Source organism: Camelus ferus, chromosome 5, assembly GCF_009834535.1.
Source record: "Camelus ferus isolate YT-003-E chromosome 5, BCGSAC_Cfer_1.0, whole genome shotgun sequence".
Taxonomy (NCBI): domain Eukaryota; kingdom Metazoa; phylum Chordata; class Mammalia; order Artiodactyla; family Camelidae; genus Camelus; species Camelus ferus.
The window spans coordinates 38,197,295-38,217,082 of record NC_045700.1 but is presented as its reverse complement, the minus strand read 5'-3'; the positions used below and the strand labels follow the sequence as shown (position 1 = coordinate 38,217,082).

General features: G+C 36.1%; 1 protein-coding gene across 3 annotated transcripts in view; it reads left to right on the top strand.

The window, feature by feature from the left end:
* Positions 1–19,788, top strand: part of KCNH7 (potassium voltage-gated channel subfamily H member 7) — a 390,226-nt gene that overhangs the window by 350,233 nt on the left and 20,205 nt on the right. For all 3 annotated transcript variants that reach the window (XM_032479579.1, XM_032479578.1, XM_032479577.1), the window contains 3 exons: positions 12,800–13,052; positions 16,017–16,222; positions 18,022–18,121. In XM_032479579.1, the coding sequence (XP_032335470.1) occupies positions 12,800–13,052; positions 16,017–16,222; positions 18,022–18,121 (559 nt within the window). The remainder of the gene's footprint in view (positions 1–12,799; positions 13,053–16,016; positions 16,223–18,021; positions 18,122–19,788) is intronic.

Here is a 19,788-nt window from a genome sequence, read left to right as displayed (position 1 = left end):
GTGCAAAACAATTATTATGGGAGTTTTTCTGCTTGACAATGGAGATCTAACCTATCTGCTGCCCACTCTCTGGCTCCCTGTCGTTGGCCTCTGAGTCTCCCTTGTGGAACATCTGCTTTTGCATCGAGTATTTTTCAAAAACCACTGAACTAAGTGAGTGGTAGAATTATGGATGGCAGAGAACCCAAGGGAACCATTTCAGGTAAAGACAAGGACAGGAATAGAGGCACATATTTGGGACATCCAAGGCAGAATTAAGGCAAGTAATCCAGAGACAACTTTGTTTAATTTATTTTAGGAAGAAAGGGGAACAGTTGAGTGGTTTTTTTTAGCCTGTGACATTAATGGAGAAAATTTTGACAAAAAAAAAAATGTAGAAAGGAGTTGGAATAAGAACCTAGAAAGAGGAATAAATTCTTTAGCAGGGCAGATAGGCAAGGGTTCCTTAAAGACAGGCAGGGAATAAAAGAAAAATGGTGAAGGCACTGGCTTTGAGGGAAAAAAGAGAAGACTCCATGTCACTTGTACTATGTGGTACAGTCTCCTGGGTTAAGCAGAGACTAAACTAATTCCTCAGAAATAAGGAGGTGTAGGATAGAAGAAGAGTTGAATAAGGGAGAATTTTTAGAGATTTCAATCAAGAGTCAACCTAGTAGACGAAAATGCTCAGAATCCCAGTGGGACTCTGAGTGACAAGACATACACTTATAATGGACCCAACGAACAAAGCCAATCAAAATAGAAAAGAAAATAGTGAAGAATGACATCTTCTTTAATATAAATTCTTACTTTTGGGGGCTGATGTGATTTCTAAGGAGCATTTTAATAAAAATCTAATTTCTTTTCCTTCCATAACGCTTTCTGGCTTCTCTGTTATCTGCAAACTCCAACTACTGAACTTAACTACTCCTGCTAACTGTTTACTGCTGTTACTAACGACTAGCTATTTAACTAGTCACTACTAACACTAACCTGCATCTACATTCTAACTCCACTCCATCAAAACTGTGTTGCACCCATTTGCTACACTTATTTAAATAACTTTATCTGTGCCAGACCTTCACATTCAGGTAGACTTCACTCATGTCCTGTTTCAATACACCAGAGTGAAATTAATTTTGATTTCCTTTGGTTATGTCCGATTCAGGAACTCAGATAAAACAATCTTTGTGACATCAAACCCCAGAGGAAATACAAAGCAAAATTTACAAAATAGCATGGCTTGTCTCCATCATATTGTTTTTATCCCCCTTTACCTTTTTTCTAATGATCCGTCATATACTGATGTTGATAAATACAGTCAATGAAAAACTTTAGTTTGTCATAGAGCTACAGTAAAATGATTACAAATATGGTGACCTTCATATCTGTCTACCCCTCGAGAAGGGCAGGGAACCTGTTTCTAAGAATTCTTCAGAAAATAAAATCATTCATATTTAAAAATAGCAACAACATAATACAGTTTTTGCCTAGGTGAGCCTGCAATTTAGGTTGAGATTTTTGTTTGACCAGTAATAGTTTAACAAAAAAGCACAAATTTAAAAATTAGCAGTTAGGGTACAGAAAGCATTACAAATATTGCCTAATTTGAAAGACATATGCCCCTTCTCAATACTTAGGTCCAAATGGCCTACCAAGTAATCCACACATTTAGAAAGGGAACATGGAAATTGGCAAAAAACCTGCATTTAAATGATAACGACTCTTAGGATTGATGACATGTTTTAGTTTTCTATAAAGAAATACTTAGCTACTATTTAGGAGTGAAATTAAAGTAATAGCTATCTACAATGCACTTTAAAAGATGTTTTCATCTCCATGCTTATTAATTGACAGGAATTGCCTGGCTCTGCAAACACTGGATAGGTAGTAAAATTTTGCACTAGCAAGTTAACTAGTGTTAACACACAGTTACTGTACTGTAGCCAGTGCCTGAACAACAGGTGCTTAAGAAAGGGCAAGTCACATGTCCTTCTTATTTTTAACCAAGGCTATTTATCCTAAAGTCTCAAAAATGCCACAGAGCATAATCAGTACCATCTGGAGCCCCCTGACATGAACAATATCAAGCTTCAGACAAGCATCTGGTATTTTCAGGTTAAAAATTGTATATGCTCAATCATGTTTCACAAATGATGATGGTCACTTCAGCCTGGTGTCCAACCATTCTCATGAAAGACTTATTTACAGCTGACACCATGCTGCTTCAATGCAAAGCAAGTTCATCAACAGTGGGATCTGATCTTTAGCGGTTCCTGAGTCCAGAGAAACAATGACAGCATGACCTGGGGCTTAACACGTGAAAAACAGTCATTGTAGAGACACCATGCTCAGGCAATGAACACACGTCTATGCTTCAGTTTCTCTGTTTATTAATAGTGTTCCTCTTACATTAGTAGAAGGTAAAAAATGAAGCTTCAAGTAGTTTTTAACTTTTTAAGATTATGGTACTATTCAAACAGGACTCTGGTGCAATTTCTTATGCTCAAGCGTGTAACGTGTTTCCAGATACTTTCTTTGGAGTCAGTCAAGCTCAATTCAGTTTAGGATCACTTAATATTCAACACAGGTTTAGCCAATAATAAAAAAATAGAAACATAAAAGTTCACTTTTAAAATGGTCTTTGGAAATATGACTTTAGGTCCGTTAAATTCAAGTATTAGAGGAACTCAGAACTTATCTAACCTAATGGAATCAAACCAACCATAATTTCTCCCAAGATAAAAGTACAGTATTTACTTTCCTAGAAGAATTTTCTGAGACATTCCCAATAGCTTTAGGCTTTATATTGAAAATGTGTATGTAAAGTCCCATCAATATACCAGTTTCTTTAAATCATTTTTAAGGGTGAAAATAAACACAAGTAGTTCATCTAACCCAACTATCATATAACCATCCTGCAACAGACTCAGAAAAAAATTGCATATGTTTTAGTTTTCTTGGTTTAGAAATATTGCTATCCATGGGGATGAGTGTGGATGGAAAAATATATATAATTGTGCCTCTTTCATGCCAATTATTCCTAAAAAGCCCATTTCAGTTTGCATCTTGGGCTCCTCTTGGCCACGTGGGCTACCCCTAGCAGAACTCTTCACTCAATTTAGGGGCCATCTGATAAGAATCTTCCTCATTTGGGATCCAGCACCTTGTATAGTGCATTTTTACACTCTGGAGCTATGCTAAATCCTTTACATATATGCTGTATATCATTTTCCCCCTTCTACTGATAATCTTAGATGAGAATGCTCTGCCATACACACAGAACTGAAACATATCAGTAGTTAGAAACACTTAACCAGAGTGGGAGGGAAGGTTAAAGACTCACTCCACACAGATATAATTGTTGTGCTTGAATCATAGAGGTCCATGTCTGATCATTATCTAGTTTTGACTGTGAGTCAAAATATGTGGATTCTGGGAAAATAGGGCCTTAGTTGTGTTTTCTAAGACGAGAACTTTAGCCCAGATTCTAACTCTAATTTTACCTGCATTATCTATGAGCTGGGCTTAATATTTAACAGTAGGTAACACCAGCACTAAGGTCAGAGCACTGTAATAAAGCAAGAGTGGTTAATCAATATGTTTCTTCTATTATACAGTAAAAAAAAAAAAAGTAAAAAAATAAAATTTAAAAAATTTTAAAAGATGTTTCTTTTATGAATTATCTATTTATAACAAATTTACATAATTTTGGTTACCTTTTTCTTGTCATTTTTTAAGAACTCTGTGTAGTTTATAGACATCGATGCTTTATCACTCATCTATATTGTAATTTGTTTCTAATACCTTTTCAATATGCTGATTTAGTTTAGGATATCTTTTGGATTTTAAAGGTTTTTGGTTTTTTGTTTGTTTTTTCATACGATTCAGTTAGGTACTTTTTAGTCAGAGATCCTCTTCTGTTTTACAAAATTCCCACTGAACTATACAAGTAGTTTCCTAGATTATAATTTTGTTATATGATTGGGAAGAAAATTCTGTAAATCTGTTTGAAATGCAGTTTTGTAAATTATTTTCTTCACATGAATAGAAGATGGTGCTAGTAGAATTTAAATGTCATTCTTTTTCTATTGATTTTAAATACTACCCGATTTATACATACATTAAATTATCATGTATCATTGGGACACATGTCTTTCCTCTCAGATTGGCTTTGTGTGTCTATTCCTTTGGCAATATAATAATGATTTATACTTAGTGACTTTATATCATGCTTTAATATCTGACAAGGTAGGTCAATTCTTACTAATCTTGTTTTTATCTTAAATTTTGTGAGACATTTGAGAGTATTTATTCTTCCATATAAAAATATGACTATTTTTATTCAATTACAACAAACTTCATGTTGGGCTTTTGAGATAACCCAAAGATCAGATAGTCAAATCTGATACAAAAATCAGAACTTATAACCAATATCAAGAATATTTGTAATAATTTCAAGAATGTATGTAATCATAAGGCAGAAGTAAAGCTTGGAGACCCTTCTTTGCACATTAGTATGTGTTCTGTCTCAGGGTTAATGTAGGAGATCCCTAAATTGCGTATGTGATGATGTAACACTTAAGCAGAATGAAACTCTTTTGGTCATTACACATCCACATTTTGTAGTCTGGAAGTCACATATCTTACATTAAGTCATGTCCTATAAATCTATTGATGAAAGTTTATTTGCCATAAGCAATTTATACTTAGACACATCCTGCTAAAAACACTCCATAGATAGGAACTGCTCCACATTCTTAGTGTGCTTACTAGAGGCAGGTCACTAATGTTTGTCATTATATGGGCACTTTTCTTCCCAAGTATTCCTCAGGAAAGACAGGGAATGGATTGTAAGCTTGTTGCCAACCCTTTTCTTTCCATTCTATTATTAATTTTTACATAATCTTGAAATTTCATAAATAGGTTTCGGAACATACACAGCAGGTTTGTAATTCAATTGGTAAAAACAAACTGTGCAGAAACACAACAATGTGGAACATTCAGAGTGCTGGGTGACAAGAATCAATATGTTTTACAGAAAGGGAATCTAATAGGTGGATAGGAAGAAAACTTCTACTATTTTGAGAACTTCTACTATTTTGCAGAAAGTTATATAATTTCTGATACAGCCGTTCTCTAGAAAGAAACAACTGAATTGTTGGCTAGCCTTTATCTTTCTGAGGAACAAATATCCTAACTGGTATAAAATGACAATGGCGTCTATGCTACATTTCTATCCTTTGTTACTTATTGATAAAAACCAGTAAATAAAATGAGTGGGAAACATTTTGCATTTCACCCATACTAATAGCAACTTTAGAAATCTGATCTGATGAACAGCTATGGCAAGTCACAGTAGTTGAAGGAATCCTGGACTAAGTTTGGAGTCTTAGTTTTTCCACAAATAAAATCCCTTAATGCATTTATACTTCAGCTTTCATGTATGAAAAATGGGGGAATCACCACTATGTATTCCTTATATGAAGGTGATAAATCAAGCAAAAGATATGATTCTAAAATATTATACATGAGAAATGTTTCTGAAATATAAAACTAGATTCAGCTTCAAAATGGTATATCAAGTGCAAAGTGGAACTTAAATCATTCTTTTCATCACCGGTCCGGCTGTACCTCCCTTTTCCTTACATTGTAAGCAAGCTCTGTTCCTCTACAATCAACCCATTCGAAAAGACGTTTTTGCAAAACAGCCAGTAGACCCCACTGTAGTTATACTCTGTTCATCCCTTCCTTAACTCCCTCTCAGAGGTAATTGGGAGGTTGAGAGAAGGTCCTCAAATTGCTTCTAGGGATACAGATCCCTCCTGTTAACCTTTAGAAACCCTACTGAGTTCCAAAGATTCCCCCTGAGGCCTTATTTCAGAAATCCTAATGCACCCTTTTAAGTCAGGCTTTTGCTGATGTAGCAGAAGGACTCCAGAGTCTGTGGAGCAAGGCCATGTATGTAAAAGTAATAAATCCCCACTGCCTACACATCATCACCCACCGTCCAACTCACCCTTGGCCCTGACTTAATTGGGGTCAGGTTAGTGTGAGTGTCCTTCTGGAAGCAAAGGCACATCTCATATTTGTGTTGTGAACTGGGGGTGGGAACTGCAAGAGAACAAAGGGGAAGATGCAGGAGGCAAGACTCTGTTTCATTTTTCAAGGAACTTTACTTGTACTGAAACAGGTTCAGGATTGATGACGTTGTTTTCCATATCTATGTGCAGTAAGTTTTTGCTCTGCTTATGTGGGGTTTTCTTCCTAAATGATGTAGCCATATGATATATGTTGAAATGTTGCATGCAGAAAATTAGTTAATTTTCCCAAGGCTTATAAAAGCCCTTAGTCATAGATTCTACAATACCCTGCTTTGCCAACAGTCTGACTAGATATGATGGCCTTATGCAATAAGACAATTTCCTTGTTCTCATCAGCCACATGAAGGTACAATAAGGAAGTAAATGAAAAAGCAATTTGAGCTTCAGACAAGGGCTTTGTATATTTGTATGTATGAAACCACTAAAAGAATCCACCTATCTTGATCAGTGATTAAACATGAAGTATTAAATATATACTCACCAAGGAAATATGAAAAATATGTGCTTCCTATCCCTTAATGATAAACCATAGCCATGGAAATAATATGACCTCAGATGACCTCAAAATCACAGAATCTATTTAAGGAAGAACATTAGCTTCTAGAAATAACAAAAAGCAAGGTTCAGTATCTCGTAACTGCTAAAAATTTATCAAACCCCAAATGCCCACATGGCAAACAATAATTCTATTAGAATCAGAAAATGCTATAAAACATTAAGGCTGTACTCTAGGGCAGAGATTTAAGATGTGATATATTGCTTGCATAATCTATTTGATAATCATGCTCAAGGTTTAGTGTTTCACAGGGAGTCTTAATTTGTGTTTTGATTAATTCTAATTTGTCAAGATTTAAGCATATTTAATGACCCAAAGAAAATTTCCTAATGTCAGTTATCACAGTTACCAAAGTAGCTGATATGACTAATTTGCTGTTCAGAGGAACCATTTGCCACACACACACACAGTCTTTCCCAGTGTGTCCTTTCCAGCCTGCCTTTAGGAACGTTCCTCTCTGCAGCTGTGCTAAGTGAAACAAAACAAAACAAAAACCATTCATTGCAACATAGGTCAACTTTCCAACACTATCTGGAAGGGGTAATCTATTAGAGGATATATTTTGATTCTTTCATTAGCAAATACAAGGATTCAAAACACTGTGGAAAGAGTCTGGGGAGATTCTTGGTAAAAGCTCAATTGCTGATGCTCCTTCAACAGACCCTAGAAAATGTGCCACCAAAGGAGAGTGTTTTGCAATTCAGGCTAAGAAACAGCAAACACTGAATCTTGTATCTTAAATTCAAGGAAGAAATAATAGGTTTTATTGTCAACATATTGTGGATATTTCATTTCATTTGGAAATCCTTATTTATCAGCATCCAAGTAAAAGTTAAATAAGGAAAAACATTTCTCCCCTATGGCCTTCGCCTTTCTTAAACCTCATGGAGGTGGGGCCGGGGGCATGGACACCATCTCATAGGAGCAAAGGGAAGCCTTAAACTGCTGGTTGGAGAAGAGATTCATGGGTTTAAGACTGTAAGTCACCTGTAAATTATCCACAGGATATATAGTTATTATGCAAAGATGAAGTTATACTGAACTTTGTTTATAAAAGAACTATTCCCAGAGTAAAATTCAATATAAAGCTGACCCCACCTGGAAGGGTGATACAATTAGTGTCACATTAAAATAAAGAAAAATCCTCATTAATTAGCATATCTGCTACTCAGAGTCCACTGACTAAAGTCCAGGACTCATTTCTTTCATTGTAATCTATCACAGACCTGGACTAAACTTTCTCATTTAAGCCACAATAATAAAAGATAGTTTACTTGTTTAATTAACATAAATATATGTTTAAATTTAAAGATTTACTTACTAAAAGATTAATGAGACTAATGTCATTTCGATGAGCATACATATCAAATCAGAAGTTGCAAACTTACATTAGTTTCAGCATCCATTCATTTCAAAAGTTTGTATTCAGTGCTCAGTGTAGAGAAAATTTGAATTCACGCACTATCTAATTGCCCATGTTGATATTGTAATATTTATGCCACCAGGTGTGCATCTGCACTTACACATCTGTGGGAAATCTAACATAAAGCTGAATATTTCTGAATTCATGTCTGATCATGTTTGATAGATGCTTACTGTGAAATAGTTACTTCCATTTTTTGCTCTGTGTAATTTCTTCAGTTTTACTTTGATTTAATACTTCTATCTTGTTTTGTGATTGTTGGGTAGTTCTTGTTTAAATGCCCCTAAACTCTGGATTCTCTAGTACTAAGCTGTGGGATTGATTTCTCTTAACAGTCACAGAAAGGATTTCATATTCACTTAAAAGAACAAATACCTCATTTGTCTTACATAATTTGAGAGTTCCAAAGAGTTTTATCTAACTAAATTCAAGTTAAGAGAAGTTAATCTTACATTTATAAAATATTCAAGTGGCTTTATATCATAATTAAGACATGGAATTTTTACCAGCCTTGAAAAAATTTTCTGGAACTTCAGGAAGTTTAAAAAAATCTACCCCCAAGTGAATCTATATTAGAAAAGTAAAATTAGAGCGTTTTACTCATGTAAATTAACTGGTACCTTGAGGGTTCCTTTGAACCACCATAGTCCTTTTAATGCACATTATAAATGTCCAAATTTGGCATGAAAAACAAAGTGTGGGAAATTCTGATAACCCTATAATGTTGTTTAAAATCTGGGCAAATATTTAGAGGGTTGAGAGCCAAATATATTTTTCAGAATATGTTTTATTCGTTGTTATGCTCCTATGCCTAGCATAGTGCCTGGTATATAGTAAATACTTAATAAATATTTCCTAAAAGAATGAGCGCTGCTTTTCCAAGCTGCAGGCCATGAAACTGATTTTGGATGATGCTCCATCTTTGAAATCAGGCTAATCCGATAAAACAATGGCTCCAAATGCACAGTGGGAGGTGCTGTGTACCGTCACAGCTGCTCCAGAGCTTGACAGACACTAAGGTTGTGTAGCGTGCAGCAGACATGACTGTAATAATCACTAAACCTGCTTGTGTCCTGGTTTGTACTTGTGTACTTGACATAGGTACTTTATGTAGCCGGATCTGCTAGGCCTGATAAAATGCCAGTATCTGAGTGTTAAATGAAGAAGTTCAGGTAATTTAGCAGAGGAACCAAACCTCAGAGAAAAAAGGACAATCAATCAGAAATGAGGAAGGCAACATGGCTGGGACCAATGGAAAAAGTGCCTTGAGTAAAAATGCACCTAAATCTATCCTTTCTTCCCCCTCTTTTCAATGTTCTTCTGTCTCTCTTCCAGTACAGCTCCATCTCTTTTAACTCCCCTATTAAAATCCCTTTACTTAGGCATAACCTAAATTTCAATTATTTAGGACATCAAAACCTCGGGACTAGGAAAAGATCCAATTACTGAATCTTAACTTCTATTGAATTTTACCTGAGAGATCTATATGTAGGTGACTTAAGAAAATTAAGAGTCACTTAAGGGCTAACGCCCCAGGAGAATTCTTTAATCTAGATGAGTCCTTCATGCCAGTATCTATGTATCTTCCCCCCACGCAAACGAAGGTCTCTGCGTGGAACTCTGTGATACCTCCTACTAGAGGTCATTCTTTCCAGGGACTGTCACTTCTAATAGGATGAATGTTAGGATCTGACAACACTTGACAAGGACACTTGAGAAGAGAATGATGTTGAAAAACTTCCTCAAGTGCTCTTAAGGTTTTGTGGATGATTCCAAGAGTATTGGAATTCCAAGAACACATTTGTAAATTGATTTAGTAACGGACTACTTTCAAAAAAAAGGATTTAAGACAACTCACAGTGAAAACCTAAGTGCAAGTAAGCCAAAATATTTAACACAAGTCAGAAACAGGAAATAGAAGTTAGAGCGATGAAAGGAAAACTCTCTTAAGTCAATGGAACACAGAATTTAGTGGTGAATTTTCTATTCACCAGAGACTGAAGAGAAGAACCTTGGGCACTGTACCTCTCAATTTCTAGCTAAAGAGAGCATATCCATTCTTTAGGAACAATAAACATGTCTTACAAAAAAAAAAAAAAACCCACAGAAAAAGTCAGAAATCAACCTTCTGTTGAACATCTACAATGCACAGAATGATTTACATTCATTATTACATTTAATTGTGGGCACAACTCTCTGCGGTAGATACTAGCTTTACAATAGAGGAAACTGAATTTCAAGAAATTTAATTGACTGATATAATCAAATTTAATGCGACTTGACCAAAGACACAGCTAGTAAGGGATAGGATAGCACTAGGACTTGAGCTCATGCCTGTCTGATTCCATAGCTTGTATCACACCCAGAGAAGTAAACAACCCTACCTCTAGCTCATCTGCATTTTCCATCTCAAAGCATGCACACACACACGCACGCACACACATACATCCACGTGCACGATTTAGGCTTCTATAATCAGGCTATACTTGGAAAGTATAACTGAGAAACTTCAGGAAAATGACATAAATAGCAGCTGTAAGCTCAGTATTTTCATTCCAACTACTATAATGGTAGCAATAGCTCACCCACTTATGTGAAATATAAAATGCCTTTTTGTACCATATTACAGCCAAATCCTAAGAGAAAACTAGGCATATCTAATTTGTTACTTGGTGTAATGTGCTTTACGTTTTTATCTGTGTGGGGACATCTGAGAGTTATGCTGAGACTGTAATAGTGGGCTTCAGGGAGGAAAAGTAAATCATATGCTAAGAAGTCAGTGAACTGGAGTGTATTCCTATTACAGCACCTCCAAATAAAGTGGCCCCATTTTAGAAAACAGTGTCCAAACATAGCTTAACTAGTCTGGCATCATCGGCCGAAGAATCCAGTGTGATAGTTTAGACAGGTAGAAGGATCAGCAACCTAGAGGGTGGCTTCCATGGGAGGAACAGGGTTATTTATGATCCCAACAAAAAGTGGGAAAAGAGTCTCCAGCTCCCAAGGCAGAAATGGGCAAAGACTCAGCAAGTTATCATTTTGGAAAGGTGACCAGTCCTTGTAGGAAATCTGACAGGAGTCCAGGCATGTAGATGAAGCGTGAAGGTTACAGGTATGAGGAGAAGTTTCATGTCAGTGCCCAGGAAATCAGACAGAGGAGAGCTCATTTCTGTTGGGTCTGAGCCAGACAGTACAGAAACTTCAGGATAAATGCCTGAGTTTCTACAGCTGTGCAAAGCTGGGTGAACAGTGTCTTCCAATTGGCACACTATTTAATGGTAACTTAGGACAAATTCCAATATTGAAAAGGCTCTTATTCTCTGGTAAAGAAACACAGATGGATGAAGTGACTTGTGCAAGCATCAACCTGTGGCAAATTCATGACCAGGACTCATATTCTGTGGCTTTTCTCCTAAAACATCCTTGACTCGTTCCTGTGGTGACTATGCAATGAAGGAAACAAGATTAGAAACAGTGGCCCTTCTGTTCCAAGTCTCTCACTGAGCCTCTTGTATCATAAAACAGTCAGTCTAAACAATTGCATCACACAGTTGGTGTGCAGACACAGGATCCTGTAGCTGCCTTAATATTTAAAATAGTAAAAATTGTAAATTAACTCAAATGTGATCTAATTTGAAGTTCCTCTATGGGCCACACGCATTTGAATTATCTACACAAATAATTTGTTGTTACTTTTAGCGATAGTGGGCAGCAATAACAAGGTTGACCCAGAAAGACAGGAAATCCTAAAATTACACTATCAGGCTCTATATAATGCCTCTTCCCTCTACTCCAAAGCACATTGAAATTAATCTATTTCTACTGACAGAGGAAAAACAACATAAGAATTAAAATCTATATGTGCCACCCAAAATAGCTAAGACACATGCAGAGAAGCAAGTGTTGAGTATCTTTGATCCATTGTATACTGGAAATTTTATAAAATAACGTAAAATTTTATTCAGCTTAGAATGAGTAGCACTTGCCACAAGCTATTGTTTAATCTTGTCTACAAGTTTTAAATTGGTCGCTGAATAGGTTATCAAAACAGTGGAGCTGTTAGAAGCTTTATGTATGCGTTGTAAATTCTGGCCCAATTTCCATTTCTTTAAACTGAACTAGACTTTTGAAGTATATTTACTGTTCTTCTTCCCTTTCTCTATTTTCAGTGCTTATCAAAATATTTAGTAATAATGTTCATATGAAACACAAATATTCCAGGTATTGTTAGCTAAGAGCCACTCTCTGGTATATGACATTTACAAATACCATGACTATTTGCAGATCATTATCTTTATGAATTATAACTGAGTGGTAGCAATCCAAACTGACTTGAGATTCCTTCAGAAGGCTGTCTTTCTAGTTGTACCACCTTTCATTAGTGATGTCTTACCTATTGTCACATTGCATTATATCTGTGCCCAGTATGATGCTACATAACATGATGCAGGGAACGAGAAGCAGTGTGAAACGTTGTAGGCATTACATTTTAATGAGACAGCATTTGTGTTGAGTCTGAATGCCTGCAGTTAATGATTCAGCGAACAAGTATTTGAGTTGAAATTCTGACATGTTTAGCAAACGTAGTATTCATTAAGGTAGGCTAGGTAGAAGCATTGTAAGAACTCCTGTGTGACAATTACTACACTTGTGGTTCTGTGAACAAAAAATAGACTTTACTTTAGGTTGAGGTACCCTGTGCACTGGTAGTATGAAACTCTTTATTTTTCTCTTCAGGTCCTAAAGGGTTTCCCAGAATGTTTACAAGCTGACATCTGCCTGCATCTCAACCAGACTTTGCTGCAAAACTGCAAAGCCTTTCGGGGGGCAAGTAAAGGTTGCCTTAGAGCTTTGGCAATGAAGTTCAAGACCACTCATGCACCTCCAGGAGACACCCTGGTTCACTGTGGGGATGTCCTCACTGCACTTTATTTCTTATCCAGAGGCTCCATTGAAATCCTCAAAGATGACATTGTGGTAGCTATTCTGGGTGAGTGTTTTTGAATTGGATGGTCACAAATTCACGTATGAGCTTATGCAACGCGTAGTTTAGAATGATAGGAAAGAGGACTTTCCTATTTTTTTATGAGTACTACTGAAGACCGATGAGTAATTTTAAAGCTTTATTATTATTAATTTATTAAATCAAATTCACTTTGCAGAAAATGTTTTCTTGACTGTCTCACTTTTTCTCTGATTTATAAATGCTTCCATTCTTGTCAGTTACTTAAACATTTAAGGCCAAATATATGAAAATAGTCAGCATTTTCCTTTTCATGGTAGAGGATCTTGGATTCATGTTTGAACCCTGAACATCTTAAATAAAATGTATACATAGTAAGCAAGGTTGCTAGCATGTGCCAAAGCCCTGTCATGAACTGGGTATATATTTTGATGAATTTCATCTATTTGCCATGCACTTTACCTGCTGTATCCCTTCAAACAGAATAATATGCGTCCTTACTTAGGTGACGTAGAGCTATGAACTTAACACCTAAGGATTAAAGGTGATGAAATTAAAATTAGTAGTAAATTAAACTGATTTAGTTACAAAAGAAAGTCCATCTATCCAATCTGCCTCTTCAAAAATAAGTGTAGTCAGTGTGAATTTGTAGGATTTCTTGGGGGCTATTAGAACAATAGAGAAGAGCACAGGAACAGAGAGAAATGAGGTCAGTTCTCCTCTCCTACCCTCAGCCCGTAGGTTTAAGCCCAGTCTCCCCATGGGAACACCCACCCCTCACATTTGTGAACGTGTGAACTTCTTGTTCTTTTCCTGTGGGTTAAATCTAGTTCTGTTTAAATAACATGTAACTCAATGATTTCCTTTCACTCGACTCTTGATGTTAACATGCAAAGGACAAGGAGGCTGTCTGATTTCTTCACTCTGTTGAACCAGAGTCTAGCAGAGCACAGGTCCCAATCCATGGACGAAGATGTTGGGGAGATTCCTACCTATATTGGTAATTTTATTATGATGCCAGCTTTTGAAAATTTTCCAAAATTGACAAGATGCACAAATTTGGCTTGCAGTCCAACAAGTAGGCGAAGAATAAAAGCCTAGTGTAAATCACTCAGCAGCTGCACAATAAATTGGAGTTTTCACTAGATTTGGCCGTGACAGTTTGCTCTGGTATATTGCCAGGGAGGGAGCATCCTTCAGTGCATTCCTGATCTTCAGATCAGCCAGCCCTAACTTCTACAAGGTGACAAGCCTTCCTGCTTTATAAAATAGTCATTTTAGAGTATAGATAAGCTCTGCTCGCTGACTGGCTTACTCTTTGCTCGTTTACAGTCATGAGAGCTAATTAAAACAGAAAGCTCAGGCCGAATTTAGTTCAGAGCTGATCTGATCTGTGATAGTATCTACACTGAAGTATCAAAACTAGAAAACATTTCAAGAGATTCTTCTTTTCTGTCCCCCTCTCCATGTACATCTGCGCTTAACATTTTCAGAAATTGATTTTTTCATTCTATTTTTGAAAAGCTAAGAATTTATTTAAACTAGAGTTAATGTAGTCTCTCTAACATCAGTTTTTCTTATAAAGATATGGCATCTGATTTCTCCCCGTTACATTCACATTTAAAATAAGAACATTACAGTTTTTTTTTAACTTAGAACTTTACTGTTTAAAGTCTTTGATAGTTTCCGTAGTCAGGTATATATGAACTTGTCAGCCAAAAACTAAAGTAATAGATCCAGGGAGCATTTTCTAAATCTGAAAAGAAGGTTTAGGGTATAGTAAGAAGGTACTATTTTACACTGCCATTGGCTACTTTTAAAAATCATATAATCAATAATCTATCAGTAGTTATTATGCATTTATTCCATAGGTACTATTTTTAAGTAACTTGACATTCAGAAAAATCTAAGTGCCATGACATTCAGGGAAAATATTGGGAGGAGATTAAATACGTCAAGTGTGTATAAAGATTTTGACTGGAGTCAGATGCATGGGATTTAGTCATGGCTACTCTCTCCCTCCCTTTACTTCACCCAACTAAGAAGGTGACCTTGACCTAATCCTTTAACGCTTTTTAATCCTCTTTCTATATTCATCAAATTTGGATAATAATTAGTAATTTTTTTCCATACAGTTATTTTGAGGATCAAGTGAGATAATACACCTAAGCATCTGACACAGCGCCTGACACCTACTTAGTCCTCAATGATTGTTGCTGCCGTCATTATCACCCTCATCACTGAATGAGCCTGGAAAAGAGATGGCATGTGGCCAGGCAGAGGTGATGGGAAGGGCTCATCAGAAGCCAAACACTGAAATAACCCCAGGTTTGATGAGAAAGCAAGAAGGACACACTTTTAGAATAAAGGTCATACAGTCAAAAAGCATGACTGTATATGCTGGGAAAATATAGCTAGATTTATTAAGTAATGGAATACATTCATTAAGGGCAAGTCCAAAAGTGGTTACTAAAAGAAAGAGGTGTGTTTACATTGTACCCCTAGTCTTCTAAGTGTTAAAGTGTTCCACCATAACTTCATGCTGGGCACCACCTCCAGAGACCATCCTGAGACAGAAAGTTTGTGAATCTGACTCACCACAGCCTTCCCCATATGCCTGAGTTGACAAAATTAGACCTACTTACCTACCACTGGCAAGACCCGTTTCTAGTGGTGTGTGGCATAGCAGACTAAAGCCATTTTTGCTGTATTCTAGATGCTTGGCCAAATAATCAAAACAAAGATATAAAAGGGGTTATACCAAGACCAGGGCTCTAAGAGGCAAAATTCCTGTCAGCGAACAAACACGACTGGGACAGTAGGTACGAGGTACTGGAATTTTGCTTCCCAAGTGTCTGTTGGCTGTAGGGTCTTACACTTGAAATTTTGGGTTCAGGGATTGGTCAGTAGTCCCCCTCTACTTCTAGAAGGAAAACATCAAGTTCAGATTCCTTTTATCTCCTTTTTTCCCCTTTTCTTTTTCTTTTTTAGGAAAAAATGATATATTTGGAGAAATGGTTCATCTTTATGCCAAGCCTGGAAAGTCTAATGCAGATGTAAGAGCCCTCACATACTGTGACTTGCATAAGATCCAGAGAGAAGATTTGCTAGAGGTTTTGGATATGTACCCTGAGTTTTCTGATCACTTTCTCACAAACTTAGAGCTGACTTTCAACCTAAGGCATGAGAGTGCAAAGGTATATGTTACCTGCTGTTTTTGTACTGTGACATTTTATTTTATTCTTGGACTGCCCAGATGCTCCTGAAAGATCAAGTGAAACAGTGTAAACAATCTTAACCAATTCTGAATATTTGAAAGGAAAAGCTGACTTATTATTGGAATTTCCAAATTATAGGGAGGGAATTCAGTCTAATTACTTTCAAGTATATTGAATAAATTTAAGTAGTTCAATAAAATCTGACCTTTTTAGGAAATCTTAGGTGATATACTTGATTTTAAAATAGCCCTGGTTTATATTAAGCATGCCAGTTATTTGTAATAAACGGGTGATTCTAGGCTATGGAAAATCTCCTAAAAGAGTTTATCTCATACAGAGGTTAATATATTCTCTCAGCTATTATTTACACCATATATTGGTTACCAATATCTTTTCAGTAATTATTAAAGAATTGAACTCTTGAAGTTTAGGTCCATATTTAACACAATTTCTAAATCACAGAAGTATAAATTAATCAGGTTTATAACTGAGTCAAAGTTAGTGATGAAGAATGAATAACATATACTCTAATAGAAATAATATTTCAAATGATTTTGCATGTGATTTAACCCAGGATGAATTTTGAGAGTGCAGCCCTCAAATTCCTCACTCTTGTCCACCATGAAAATGAGTCCTTATGGTGTACCAGTATTCTAAGAATACAGAACTGATGTTGCAGTTCACAATTTATTACTAGGTCATTCCTCCATTCCCTTCCTCCCAAAAGCCTGTAACCTCAACTCCAACTCTGAATACTCTTTTTGTCAGAAATCAATGTTTTGACATTTGCCAGTGTATTTGCATGCTAACAGTCTCTGGGAAAAAGACCTTCAAGTCGATAGCTTGGTAAAAGTGTTAAAAGATTTAATCCCACCTGGAGTTAACAGTCATTACCAGGTACTGTGACAAACTTGAAGATGTTTAGGTCACCAGAGTATCATCTGATAACCTGAAGCATCAGCTCAGATAATTACTTGTTTTCAAAACACTGGAAAGTTGAAAAATACTGAGGTGGTAAGAAGTTCAAGTTACCAAGAGCATTTTTTTTTATAATGATTTTAATTCGGTACTTTATTAAATCCCAGTTTAATGTCACCAACCTCATTCTGATTTTGCTTTGAAGAACAACTAACATCTATCTCAGATAAAAGGTAAATGTTACATAAAAAGTTTAGGCAGCAGCTATATAAAAGAGGAGCTTCCTTTTTTTATTTATTTGGAAACTTTTAGTTTTGTTTACAAAAGAGAGAGGAGGGAGGAACGAGGAACAAAAATAATAAAGGGTTCAGAGCATAGTGTGTATTGAATTCAACCTTCTATTTATTGTTGTGAAATTTAACCTTGCAACCATTACCATGTAATTTAAACATCATAGCTAATTATAATTAGTTTATACTTTTTTCTCTGCAGTAATACAGATTCTGCAAAGTTTTTCTTAAATAGTGTTATTCTTATTTTGACTTTACCAAGTTACATAAAATACTTTCCACAGAAAGGAATATGTTGTCTCTAAATGTTGACATCATCCCCAAACATTTCTGATAAATAACTTCTACAACTATGATTTCCCCATCAGATGGTAAAACCACTAGAATTATCCTATCAGTCTATTTTATAATTTAGAGACAACCATTAAGCAAAGTATTGTAGCTATTTGCCTGTAATCAAATAATTGTCTCAAAGTGGTTGAAATGATATGAAATAGTAGAGTTTGCTGATAATACATTATGCTCAAATTGAATAATCTTCCATTTTATCTTCACATTCCATTAATAAAGGCCGATCTCTTACTACGATCACAGTCCATGAATGATTCTGAAGGAGACAACAGTAAACTACGAAGAAGGAAATTGTCATTTGATAGTGAAGGAGAGAAAGGTAACACATTTTTTTTTTAAGTTTAAAAGCATATGGTTATTAGTTCTCCTTACTTAAGTGGTCACATACTTCTGATTTCAAGGGTAAACTTTATTCAGATTTTAGAAAGCCAAACCCTTTGCCTTTTTCAGTCTCTAATGATATGGTTTCTGATGGTCAGCTCTCAAGGATGTTTCTCAAGACCCGGTTCTAGGCTTTCTTCTCTTCTTATTCTATGTCATACTCTCCCTGAGCAATCTCATTTACACCCATAATTTAATTGTATTTTCATGTAGGAAAGGTGCATATCTACATCTTCATTCCAGACCATCTGAGCATCAATCCCATATATCCAAATGCCTGTTAAACCATCTACTTGAAATCACACAGGCAGCTCACACTCAACATTTTCTAAATTAAATTCATGATGTCCCCCTGGAAACCTGTCTCTCCATCAGTGGACATATTTTTAAATGGCACCACCATTCAACCAATTGCACAAACTAGATATCTGTTTAGGAGCCAACTTTCTCTCAACCTCTCCAGCAACACTGGCAACAAATCTTATTATTGCTACCTCCAGCACATCCATTTACTTTTCAAACTAGGTCACTTTTGGTTCACTTTTCTCCACCTTCATAGCCACAACTCTTGACTCAAGCTACCATGATACGAAAACAATATTCTAACTCACCTTCCCAACTTGCCCATCTATTCTTCACACTGGACTACTGGTGATTTTTTTTTTCAAATGCAGTTATACTATGTTATACACACATTTAAAGCCCTCTAAGGAATTCCCATTCCCTAAATTCTTCATAGGGTGGTTCTGTGCCTACCTCTTCAGTCTTATTTCATGTCATCGTTCCCTTAGCTACCCTAACCTGGCCTTACCCCCTCAGCTCCTTTCTTTTGCAGCATTTATTCCAGTTGTACTTCTATATTATTTGCATCTTATTTAATCAATGATGTCTGCTCCTAGATCATAAGCCCCATGGGCAATATTTAGTTACCTGAGGCTTCAATGCTTGCTACGTAGCAGGTGTTCAACCGGTATCTGTTGAAAGAATGAATGAGTTCATGAAATAGCATTTGAGCATCTTCCATGTGATTCTCTTCCTTCTTTTGCCTTCTTAATCCAAGTTCTTTTCTTGACCCTCTTCTCTTCTCTCTGAATTCTCTCCCAAGGGGAGCTCATCGACTAGTTTTAACCTGCACTGCATTTCAAGTGAACTAAGCTGCCCTCTCTTCCATGTGAATCATTTCTGTATTTTTGCTTATATCATTCCCTTAATCAGAATTTACCTCCCAATAATCATACACACACACATACACGTACAGCCATAACAAACCACTTTTTCATCTATTAAATTACATTTTTGTCAAAGTTAATGTTCAGTGATATTCAACATGAAACTCTTTCTTGACTTCTTCAAAAGTATGTTTTCTTTCTTTTATGAAATCCTAAGGCACTTTTTTTTCCTTATGCAGACAGTCCCCCGCTTACAATGTTTCAGCTTACAATTTTTTGACTTTACAATGGTGTGAAAGCAATACACATTCAGTAGAAACCATACTTCAGATTTTGAATTTTGAGCTTTTCCCCACTAGCAATGTACAGTAAAATATTCTCTCATAATGCTAGGTGCCAGCAGGGAGCTGCAGCACCCAGTCAGCCTCGCGATCAC